General features: G+C 44.6%; 1 protein-coding gene across 1 annotated transcript in view; it reads right to left on the reverse strand.

Moving 5' to 3' along the window:
• Window positions 1–12,578, reverse strand: part of LOC141147136 (unconventional myosin-X-like) — a gene marked incomplete in the record, with an annotated part of 218,020 nt that overhangs the window by 28,148 nt on the left and 177,294 nt on the right. Inside the window, 6 exon segments of the mRNA XM_073634265.1 lie at window positions 709–866; window positions 953–1,147; window positions 2,167–2,309; window positions 5,534–5,589; window positions 5,766–5,859; window positions 12,108–12,203. Coding sequence (XP_073490366.1) covers window positions 709–866; window positions 953–1,147; window positions 2,167–2,309; window positions 5,534–5,589; window positions 5,766–5,859; window positions 12,108–12,203 — 742 coding nt within the window.

Below are 12,578 nucleotides of genomic sequence, written 5' to 3' on the forward strand. Positions count from 1 at the left end.
GGCTCCCTCCTTCCCCGGCCGCCAAGCCAGTAGGAGACAGGAGCGGAGCCACGTGCATGCGCAGTAGGGTTCCCGGCGTGAAGCTGCATCAGCTGTGATGCCAACATCGCTGGACACCAAGACAGGTAAGCGTCCGATTATTAAAAGTCAGCAGCTGCAGTATGTGCAGCAGTGGGCGGACCTCTGCTTTAAAGTAGAAATGAAAGGTAAATATGTTTACATATAAATAAACATTATAGATACCCTTTTCCCCTTTATATAAGTAATAACCTAAACTTCATTCTTAGCTGCATAAGAAGCTCAGGGGAGGAGAAACAGCAGTGCACTTATCTTCCCAATGAATAGCTGTGCAGGGGCGACATGTCAGGACAAGTTTGATAATTGGAGGAGAGCAGGCCGAGTTCCCAGTATAGCTAGAGAACTGACCACGGTGTGTGCTCTCCTGCCTAGTATGGTCAGTTTTAATAGGCAAGCAGAGGGACTGGCAGGAACACCAGGGATTGCACACAAAGGTAGCAATACAAAGAGAACAGGATACTTTCTCATACTAGTACATGGTACAGCCGTTACATATGTGGAATAGAAAATGTTGGGTTTATATATTCTTTAAAAGACCACTGACCACTGTGTGCATATATATTTATTAGAACATAGTTTTTTTTGAAATGCTCCTAAAACAAGAACATAAAATAAAGCTGTATTATTTACCTTGATATCTCGGATGAGCTGCTGCGTTGGGGTCTCTATGGGGGCCTTACTATCAATGACTCCCTGGATGGCGTTCGCCCATCTCATGGCCTCATTCAGCAGCTTGGTGTAGAGTCTGTAGGAGTGTTTTCTTCCATAGACTACAATATTCCAATATCCTGCAATAGGAGGTCAGTGAAGGTTAGCGATCCATATGATGACTTTACAACCACAGCACTACCAAACACCACCTGCCTTCCCATACCGGTTTCGGCGTGCGTTTTCTCATCCGCCTGCACCACAGAACACAAGTTGTTTAGAACTAAGGTGCCGAGCTTAGGGGCCGTCCTCTCCGATGTTTTGTAATAGTCCAAAGAATTTCGGGTCAGCACAAACCAGCGCCGTTTTAATTTCAGAGAGGCCATTTTGTTGCTGTTCTGGACCTCTTTATGTAGCCAACCTAAGAAAGGGAGACACACACAGAAAATACATTTTATTTAAGAGGACAGCAGGGCATACAAAGAGGCCATTTTCACCATGGTCAGCTATAGATGGGGGCAGTGGCGTCTTTTTTGTATCACTGTCGAGTATATTGGACAGGCAACGCACTGACACCTTCGCAGCCATTGAGCTACATGCTGGGTGTTCAGTGTGCCCCTGTACCTTTAAGAAGGGGTGGCTCCCCTTCAGTCCACCGGTCCTCACCTATCCATCAGAATGCATGTGCCTCCACTGTGAGGACACTTATAAGTTAGTGTTAGGTACCACAGATACCAGGGTGCCGTGGCGAGGCTCTGTGGCTTACGCATGCATTTGCAAATGCGTACAGACTAAACCCCTGTTTTTAAAGTGGTTGTAAACCTTTTTGTGTGACATTTACCTATAAGTAAGCCTGGAATATAGCTTACCTATAGGTAGTGGAAATATCGCCTAAACGTGCGCCGTTTAGGAGATATTTCACTTGTAGTGCGCCAATATCGTCATCTGCGCATGCGCTGTGAAGAAACTGACCACCATGCCGTTTCTTCCCCCAGCGTGTGCCATGACTGACAGCTCCTGCGTGCATGCGCAGAAGTGACGTCACGTGGCTCCGGCCAGTCACAGAGCCGGAATCCGCGGTCCCAGAAGGAAGAGGGGCGAAGATGGACACGGCCTGCACAGGGGACATACTAGCCCATTATGCTTTTCATTTGCAGGCCTTGCGGGGAGCAAAAGAGGAAGTAAAGCCCATCGGGGTTTACTTCCTCTTTAACGCATACTGTTAGACAGGATTAATTGGTTGTCTGCGAGCTGGTCGGTAAGTACGTTTGTTTTTTTTCCCTTGGATTTATCCTTGGCTCTGTTTACATCTTATGTAGCCTTCCAATTCTGCTTACTGCGATGGCCAGCTATAGATGGGGGCAAGTGGTGTCTTTTTTGTATCACGGTCATTTTCACCATAGCCCGGTGAGAAGAGGAGGCAGTAGTGGGGAGACACACCTCTGACAAGGAACTCTTGGCCATCCACCTTGGCCTCTCCTCGTGGTTTCTGCAGCAATGAGATCCAGTGGTGCATCTCCTCTGCGATGTCTGTGTTGCAGTGAATGACGCGGTTTGCAGTGATTATCACAAAGGAGTTGGGTCTATAAGAGAATGGGAGGCAAAACAATAAATACAATTTTTATGCAGATGCTCCTGGGACATAAAGAAAACAAAACATCTCATGCAAAACCTGCAAAAATCATAAAAAATTATTATTAAAGAGGAAGTAAACACAGATGGGTTTTACTTCCTCTTTTGCTCCCCGCAAGGCCTGCTAGTTAAAAGCATAATGGGCTAGTATGCATTCCATACTAGCCCATTATATGACACTTACCTGCAAACGAAGACCGCGCTGTCCCCTGTGCAGGCTGCGTCCATCTTCCCCCTCTTCCTTCCGGGGCCGTGGACTCGGGCTCTGTGACTGGCCGGAGCCGCGTGATGTCACTCCTGCGCATGCACGGGGGAGCCGTAAGTCACGGCACACGCTGGGGGAAGTCTCGGCACGGTGGCCCGTTTCCTAACAGCGCATGCGCCGATGACGACATCGGCGCACTACAAGTGAAATATCTCCTAAACGGCGCACGGTTAGGAGATATTTCCACTACCTATAGGTAAGCCTTATTCTAGGATACTTATAGGTAGAAGTAACACAAAAGGGTTTACAACCACTTTAGGGAACCAATAACTCTTGAAACCCTTAAACTTTGGGCACAATTGAAAAACCCCTGTCAATGCTCCACCACCATCCTTCAAGGATTAAATGCTCTTAGGGCTTGTGAAAGAGGATTTATTACTTACCTTCTCCTTGCTACAGCAGGCTCTCTCAGTCTGCTTGACTTGTCCCTAGCAGCATCCTCTCTAAGGCAGCCCATAGACCTGGGGCCCTCCAGCTGTTGCAGAACTACAAGTCCCATCATGCCTCTGGAAGTGATTTTAACTGCCAGCCTTGCAATGCCTCATGGGAAATGTAGTTCCACAACAGCTGGAGGGCCCCAGGTTGCCTACCCCCTGCGATAGACGGTGCAAATTTCTTTCCCGCAACCACAGGTTGCGGGAAAGAAATTCACGCTATTCCCCCATCAACACAGACAGTGCTGACAGGGGAATCCCTCCTGCTGAGCCATTGTCTTCTCCCGGCGGGGTGGGGCGGGGGTGGCCGGGGGAAGCTGTTCCCACCGGGAAAAGACATTTGGAAGCAAATCTGGCAGGCCGGTTGTACCCAAATTTATCAAATGATCAATTTGGTACATTCAGCCTGCCCATCAATAGTTAGAATCTTGGCCGATTCCTGCTGAACTGGCCGAGATTCGAACTATGTATGGCCAGCCTAAGCCACGTTCAATGCAGGAGCATTAGCCTTGTGAAGGAGCTGCTAAGAATAACGCTCAAATATTTTTTTCCATGGAGGGGTTAATTCAATTAATGTTGGTGCAGTAATGATTAATAGCCACTAGATGGTGCTATGAACACATAGTAGGCAGGAACACCATAAGCGTCGATATCAAAATATAAAAAACTATTTCTTATGATTATTCATATCACTATACATCACATACATAATTATTACATTTATAATTTTAGAGAACTCTAGTAACACAAAAAAAGTAATGGGAAGACTTCTATAATACTACGATATGTGCCCTTGCCGATTTTTTCATTTTTTTTTTCTTTGGTGGTTATCTGTAAACAGAAACTGCACTGAAAATTGCAAGTCATAGGGGTGGATTTACTTGGACCCCTTTCACAGTTTTCAGGCGTTTTAGGACCTGTAAAGCACCTGACAACTACCTCTCAAGCCACCCCAGTGTGAAGTCCGAGTGCTTTCATACTGGGGCGGTGCACTTGCAGGACGGGCAAAAAAAGTCCTGCAAACAGCATTTTTGGGGCGGTGAAGGAGAGGTGTATACACCTCTCCTCCACCGCCCCTGCCCATTGGAATGAATGGGCACCGCTTCCGAAGCGCCCCATATGGGCACTTTTAACCCTCTTCTTGGGGGTTAAAAGCTCCCTGCTACTGCCCTATAACAACGATAAAAGGCCGCTAAAATGAGCAGCGCTTTACTGCCAACGCCGACACCGTCCCAGTGTTAAAGTAGCCTTAGAGTACAAAATCTGGTGCAGCTCTGCATAGCAACCAATCAGCTTCCAGGTTTTATGGTCAACGCTTAATTGAACAAGCTGCAGTTAGAAGCGGATTGGCTACCATGCACAGCTGCACCAGATTTTAGACTCTCCAGTTTTAGTAAATCAACTCCTAAGTCCCTTGTTAGATGCAGTCGCTCAGGGCTGTACATATGCCACAGGAAAAAAAAAAAAAAAAAAAAGTAAAACCCCTGTTGGAAACTTGACGTAACACATTCAAGTCAATGGAGCTGTGGCGCAACCATGACCAGCATGGTGGTGCGGCCTTTTGAAGGCTTAGGGTCCTTTCACACCGAACGCAGTTAGATACATTTTGAACTGCACTCCAACTGCATAGACAGCCAAAAATCAAGGTAATCCTATGGGCACAGTTCACATCATTGCAGTACAGTTAAAAAAAAAAAAAAAGAAGTAGAGCACACTGCATTTTTCTGCACCGCAAACACAGGTAACGTGCTACAAACGTGCTAAAAATGCACTTCAATTGCACTGCACCACGCCTCTTTAAGCCAAGAAAGCCAAGCCCAAAAACGTATTGAAAAATGCAAACGCAGCGCAAAACGCATTCAAGCAAGCTTCAAATGCATGTAAATATGAAGTCCTAAGGGCCCATTCACACCATAAACTGCACATAGCTGCATGTTTTTGACTGCATCTTTACATGCATTTCAAGCACGCTTGAATGCGTTTTTCACTGCGCTTGCAGTGCATTTTTCTATATGTTTTTGGACTTGGCTTTCTTGGCTTAAAGGAGTGTGGTGCAGTGCAGATGCTGTGCGTTTGAAGCTCGTTTGTAGTGTGTTCCCTGCATTTGCGGTGCAGAAAAATGTGCTGCAATGATGTGAACTGTGCCCATAGGATTACCTTAATTTTGGGCTGTCTATGCAGTTGGAGTGCAGTTCAAAATGCATCCAACTGCGTTCGGTGTGAAAGGACTCCAAAACAGGAGGCAAGGGGGTATATTACTTCTCAACCAACCAGCAACGGCCCTCTGAAAAGCTTTTAGAGGGGCGGCTGGCAAGGGCTGCTGCATGTGAGAACGAGTCTTAAGAGCTAAATTGAACGGTGCATATAAAATTTTTTTATGGAAACGGGTCATTATGCAATGGCTAACAGATGACAAGCATTGTGATCACTCTAATGCACATGATATAGAATAGTGGCAGTACACAACGCACATTACCTGTCCGGACAGTCCGATGCGCAGACAGAATCGATGAGCCCGACGTCCAGCGTTCCCTGCAGGAAACAGAGAAGATTGTTCCTCTTTCACAGTAATACAGAACAGATTCGCGGGAAATTGATGTAACGTGGGTAGGAGAAATCGCCATCCTGTCTGGAAGAGGGTTCAGAAATTCTGTCCGCGGGAACTGAAACTCCTGAGAACCCTCCTGACTCATAGAGCAGACACTCACCACAGCATTCTTGGGGTTGGCTTGCTCATCCCTCATATCTCGCAGCTGTTGGGCGGTCGCCATGTGAACTCGGCTCAGAACATTGAACCAGCCGCTGAAAATTGGGTGGCGGGGGACAAATAAATGCACGTTAGTCAAGAAGGCCACTTAAAGATGACATCGAGTCAAAAACAACAATAGAATGATGAAAGGCCTATTATAAGAAAGTAACAAAACCATGCAATATTCAGCTTCAATCCAGATATTTCCCCCTGCAGTACTTTTTGTTTCAGCCCCTACATATCCTCAGTTTGATGGCCAGCATCATTCAACCCACTTCCTCTGAGCCCAAGATTGTCCATGGACCTGCTACTAGCCTGTGATTGGACAGATTAGACCAGGGATCCTCGAACTACGGCCCTCCTGTTGCAGAACTACACATCCCATGAGGCATTGTAAAACTCTGACATTCACAGACATGGCTAGGCATGATGGGAATTGTAGTTCCTGAACAACTGGAGGGCCGCAGTTTGAAGATCCCTGGATTGGACGTTACTTCTTCCCCTATCAGCATGCTTCTTGTCAGCACAAATGAACTGAGTGGCTCCTTGTACTGCTTGTTCCTCTCACAATCCAGCCCTGCTATATAGGGACTGCAAGAGGTTAGTCTGGCAACAGTATACCGTTTTCCTAAAGCAGAAGGAAAGCCTACTTTAATCTCTTGCTGACCATCCGCCGCCATACTGCGGTAGGTTGCGGCGGCTGCGTGAATCGCTGTAGGTGTATGTCGGCCGCTTTAAGAGCGAGAGGGGGCGCGCGCACCCGCGGCCACGTTCATCGGCTCCGGCGGCAGCGATGGCCGCTGGCCACTCTCAATCGCTCCACAGAGAGCCAGAACGGGGATCTGTCAAGGTAGACAAACAGATCCCCGTTCTGACAGGGGAGGAGAAACAGACCGTCTGTTCCTAGTGATCAGGAACAATGATCTCTCTCCTCATCCAATCAGTCCCATCCCACCACAGTCAGAAACACCTCCCTAGGGAACAATTAACCCCTTAATCGTCCCCTAGTGTTATCCCCTTCCCTGCCAGTGTCATTTATACAGTAATCAGTGGCTAGTTTTAGCTCTGATCGCTGTATGTCACTGGTCCCAAAAAAAGTGTAAAAAAAAGAAAAAAAAAAAAAGTGTCCGATTTGCCTGCCGCAATCACGCTAAATATTGTAGATCTTTTTTACTAGTAAAAAAGAAATAATAATAATGCCATATAGCTATCCCCTATTTTGTAGACACTATAACTTTTGCGCAAACCAATCAATAAACACTTATTGTGATTTTTTTTTTACCAAAAATATGTAGAAGAATACTTATTGGCCTAAACTGATGAAGAAATTTGTTTTTTAAAACTTTTTTAAAACATTTTTGGGATATTATAGTAAAAAGTAAAAAAATTGTTTTTTTTTTTTTTTTTAAATTGTCACTTTTTTTTTTATTTATAGCGCAAAAAATAAAAACTGCAGAGGTGATCAAATAACACTAAAAGAAATCTCTATTTGTGGGAAAAAAAGACAGACATACGTTTTGTTTGGGTACAACGTCGCGGGAGCGCTCAGTTGTCAGTTAAAATGACGCAGTGCCGTATGGCCTGGTCATTAGGGGGTAAATCCTTCCAGTCCTTAAGTGATTAACCACTTGAGCTTTGGAAGATTTTACCCCCTTCATGACCACGCTATTTTTCGCTATTCAGCATTGCACTACTTTAACTGGCCATTGCGCAGTCATGCAACACTGTATCCAAACAAAATTTATATCATTTTTTTCACACAAAATAAGCTTTTTTGGCCAAAATTTATTCTGCTACACGTCTTTGGTAAAAAAAAAAAAAAAAAAAAAAATCCCAATTAAGTGTATATTGATTGGTTTGTGTGAAAGTTATAGCACCTACAAACTATGGTATATATACTGGATTTTTTTTCTTTTTATACTACTAATGGTGTTGATCAGCGACCTTTTAATGGGACTGCAATAGTGCGGCGGACAATCTGACACTGGAGGGGAACTCCCTAACTGCCACTGACATCACCAATGACACCAATACAGCGATCAATGATAACACTATACACTGTCACTAGTGAAACTGTCTGGGAAGGGGTTAACATCTAGGGAAATCAAGGGGTTAAATGTGTGCCTAACAATGTGTAACATGTGTAAAGTGTGCTACATTTACGAATAGATCTCTTCATTTCTCATCCCTGACCAGAACACCTTTTTCCATGTGGCCACAGAATCTTCAAGGTGCGTTTAAGGTGGTCAGATGAGACTTAAATTGAATTATTTGGCCTCAACACCAAACGATATGACTGGCAGAAAACCAATACAGCTCACCATCCAAATAACACCATTCCTATAGTGAAGCATGGAGGTGGTAATATTCTGTTATGGGGGTGTTTCTCTGCAGCAGGGACTGAAGCACTTGTCAGAATAGAAGGAAAAATGGATGGGGCAAAACACCGTCATATTCTTGAGGAAAATCTGCTGCCCTCTGCCAGAAAGATGTCAATGGGAAGAAGGTTTACCTTCCAACATGACAATGTCCCAAAGCACACAGAAAAAATGATCACACAGGGGTTGAAGGAGAAAAAGGTGAATGTCCTTGCATGGCCTAGTCAGAGCCCAGACTTAAACCCCATTGAAAATCTGTGGAATGACTTGAAGACTGCAGTCCAAACAACGTCACCATCAAATTTAACTGAACTTGAGCAGTTCTGCAATGTTAGTTGAGACAAATCCCAACATACTAAAGGCTGTAAATGAAGAAAAAAGCGGTTCAACAAAAACCCTGACACAAGGGGGAGATCCATTTTCCAACTCAGTGATTCTGTTTTTGATTTATTTTTTATTGACAGGTCGGTGTGCTATCTTTCACTTGGATGTTATGAGTTGCACTAGTTAGGGGTAGGCAACCTCGGCCCTCCAGCTGTTTTGGAACTACAAGTCCCATACGACATTGCAAGACCCTGACAATCACAGGAATGACTCAGACAGAGGCATGATGGGATTTGTAGTTTCACCACAGCTGGAGTGCCGAGGTTGCCTACCCCTGCGTGACTAGTAAATACAGCTGGATAAAACAAAAACCGTCTGTCTTCATTTCAGGCTGCAAATCAACAAGATGTGATTATTTTAAAGGGGGTGATTCTTTTTTATACCCATTGTGTGTATCATTTTTCCTTGACTGATCTGTCTCCTGGAGGTCTCTGAGGACATTGTTATACACTTTGTATTACTTTTATGATACCTATGCTGTCCTATTATATTTGGTCATTGCACCTGGTAATTATTGTCAATTTTATGACAAAAAAAACTTTAATAATAAAAAAAAAAAAAATAAAAAAAATAAAAAATAAAAACAAAAACGTATTTAAAAAAAAAAAAAAAGAAAAAAAGAAAATGCGTTAGCAGAACTAGGAGAGTTGGACAGCTACTCTCTCACACAAGCAGCAGCCCGGCTCTCCTGCAGTCTGACGCTCCTCCCATAAGCACTGCCCCAATCAGCAGCCCTCTCTCCCTCTCTCCTCCTGAGCAGTACATGTTCAGGGAGGGCGTCAGAGCTAGGCTGCTGCTTGTGGGTGAGGACAGCAGTCTAACTCTACTAGTGCTGCCAGTGCAGCTCTGGCATATTACCAGACCTTCTTTTCTGCATGAATGCGCCGGTACTTAGTGCACCGCTCACAGGTTGGGGAGGAGGATCGGGACAGAGCAGGGCATTTATCAGTGATAGGTCCCCTCGCCGTCTCATTCTGCATTGGCACTGCTCTCTCCAGGCTGATACCTGGAGCCCAGGGTGGGTGCACAGTGGCCAGGCAGCAGGCGGCCTGTGTGCTAGCTTGAAGCATGGACAGCTTTTCTCATCGCAGCAGAGCACAGCTCTGCAGGCCTGTAGAGACATGCAAGAGAGGTACAAAAGTACCAGCCACCGCTCTGCCCCCTGTGCCTGATACCTTTGCCCAGAGATCTGTGCTTGGAGATATGGGGATGGGATGGCCTTTTAAACAGTTAAATTGTTGCACGCAAAATAACAAACAGTATAACTTGTGTAAAGTGTAAAAACGTTTTTTTCTCTTTTGGATAAACAGGGGAAGGGTTAGAATCCGTATCAACCTATCAAGTCCCCACTGGGGAGATTCGTTCTGGTGACAATTTTCATCACGGCAGAACGTAATGGAAAATCTAACGTGGGAGTTGCCACCAGAAGGTGAAAGGAAATCTTCCAATGGGACACTTGTTCCAGGGACAATTGTCCAGGAGAAAAATTTCACTCACTTTCCTCCCCCTTCTTGTTGTGTCTACAAGACAGCAAATGAAGGGAAATCTATTTAATGGGACACAGATGGCCCAAAATTACAGTGATTTTAACCATCCTCTACTGTCTACTCTATCCAAAATGTATAAAAAAAAAAGTAAAAAGAAAAAAGAAAAAAAAAAAAATAAGTTTTTGCTTCCTAATGTCTACATTGGTGGATTCCACAGAACAAACAAGACTTAGTTCACCATTTACTGTTTTGTGACTATATGCCCCTAACATCTAATCTGTATTGTCCAAAGTAAAGAAAGTGACATTAACATTTGTTAGAATCTTCTTTTGTACCTGAATGTGATATGCAAGGCAGGTGCTAGACCAGTTTGCACCCCAGGCAAAACCGGCTACTTGCACCCCAACCCCCCCAAAAAAAAATGCAGCCTGTGCAGGGATGCTTTCTTACCTCCTTGCTAATGTTAACTCCATTTGGAGACTGACTGGGGAGCTGGAAGGAAGCGATGTTGCGTGCAGCATGGCTTGCATGGCACTTCATTGGCCGGATACCTCTTCTTCACTGATTTGCTGAAGTTTGCAGGAGACGGCTTCGTCTACAGCTAACATCATCCAGTGGTATGTGGAACATTGGCGCAGTGTGTGAGGAAAAGGGCAGCCATCAGAAATTCTGGAGCCCTTAACACAGCTTTAGGCCTGGGCCCCCTGGGCCTGACCCACTTACATCAGAGTTTACCCCTTTCATTAGGGTGCCCAAAGTTCCCTCCCTTACATCAGGGTCCCTAGAGTCCCCCCTCCTTTCATTAGTGTCCCCAGAATCATTCCCCCTTACATCAGGATCAAGAGTTCCCGCTCCTTAAATCAGGGTCCCCAGAGTTCGCCCTTACATCAGAGATCCCACTTTCAATAGGGTCTGCAAAGTCTCCCCTTATATTAGAATCCCAAAGTACCCCCTTACATTGATGTCCAAATAGCTCCCCCTAACATCAGGATCCCCAGAGTCCCCCATTAGATCAGAGTCCCTCCTTCATTAGGCTCCCCAAAGCCACCCCCTTACATCAGGGTCCCTAAATCCCCCTTACATCAGGGTCCCTGGAGCCCCCTTACATCAGGGTCCCTGGAGCCCCCTTACATCAGGGTCCCTGGAGCCCCCTTACATCAGGGTCCCTGGAGCCCCCTTACATCAGGGTCCCTGGAGCCCCCTTACATCAGGGTCCCTAGAGCCCCCTTACATCAGGGTCCCTAGAGCCCCCTTACATCAGGGTCCCTAGAGCCCCCTTACATCAGGGTCCCTAGAGCCCCCTTACATCAGGGTCCCAGGGTTAAATCTGCCTTTAATATTGCTTTAATTTCCTAACAACATTTAAAATATTATTGAAAGGAAAAAAAAGTTTTTTTTAAGCTTAAGATGTACTTTAAATGTGGTATACCAGAACAGACATAGCATGGGAATTCAAAGCCACTTGTGTGCAATCATGGCACTATTGAATTACTAGAGGTACACTTTAAAAATATATGATAAAGTACTTTACTGTCAAAGCAGTAAGGATGTGGAATTCACTTCCACAATCAATGGTGTCAGCATGAAGTATTGAGAATTTTAAAAAGCTCTTGGATGTGTATCTTAGCGAGCACAGTATACAGGGATAAGGGAAACAATTATGAACACACACCTACACAGGTTGAACTGGTTGTACTAGTGTCTTTATTCATCCTTACCAACTATGTAACTATATGACTTTGAGGCTGCATTCACACCTGAGCGTTTCAAAGTCGCGCGATTTTGCCACATTCTTACAGCGCATTGACTGCGATTTTGCTCAGGTCACCAATGTAAAAGGCAGAAAAACGCCTGCAATCTGCTCCAAAGAAGCTCATGTTCTTTTTTTGAGCTTAGGGTCTTTTTTCAGCAGGTGACAAAACGCTCAGATGTGAACAGGTGCCATTGAAATGAATGGGATTTTGCTTGTTGGGCGTTTTTCAGTCGTTTTTTCTGGCGTTTTATGAACTGAAAACGCTCAGGTGTGAATGCAGCCTGAAAGATTTTCCTCACCTTGCATCTTCTGGAGTCTCTGCCACAATGTGATATGTCCTCTCTTCCGTCACAACATCCAAAGCATTCTCCTTTTCATGTATATCAATGATGGCTCTGAATGACACAACAAATATGGTTGACATGATGCTAACTCTGCACTTACCATACAAGCTACAGGACCTCTTATACATATAGCCCCTACTGGGTGAGTAAAATGGATCCATAGAAAAATTTATATGAAAGGAAGTTGAGCAAGATAGTAAATTTAATCTAGAATATTGTATTGCTTATGGTAATTTTAAAGAATGAGCATTAAAAGAAGCATGTATTGCGCTTTAGTGAATTTGAGCCACTGGGATTTCTGCAACCCACTAACAATGTATCTTTTAAGAAACTAGTTTTATTTAGCAATAGCTTTAAAAAGCTCACAAGGATTTTAGACATAATCAGAAATCTTATTTTACTAAATAACATGCAAAGTATTGTAAT

Source organism: Aquarana catesbeiana, linkage group LG06 (assembly GCF_042186555.1).
Source record: "Aquarana catesbeiana isolate 2022-GZ linkage group LG06, ASM4218655v1, whole genome shotgun sequence".
Lineage (NCBI taxonomy): Eukaryota > Metazoa > Chordata > Amphibia > Anura > Ranidae > Aquarana > Aquarana catesbeiana.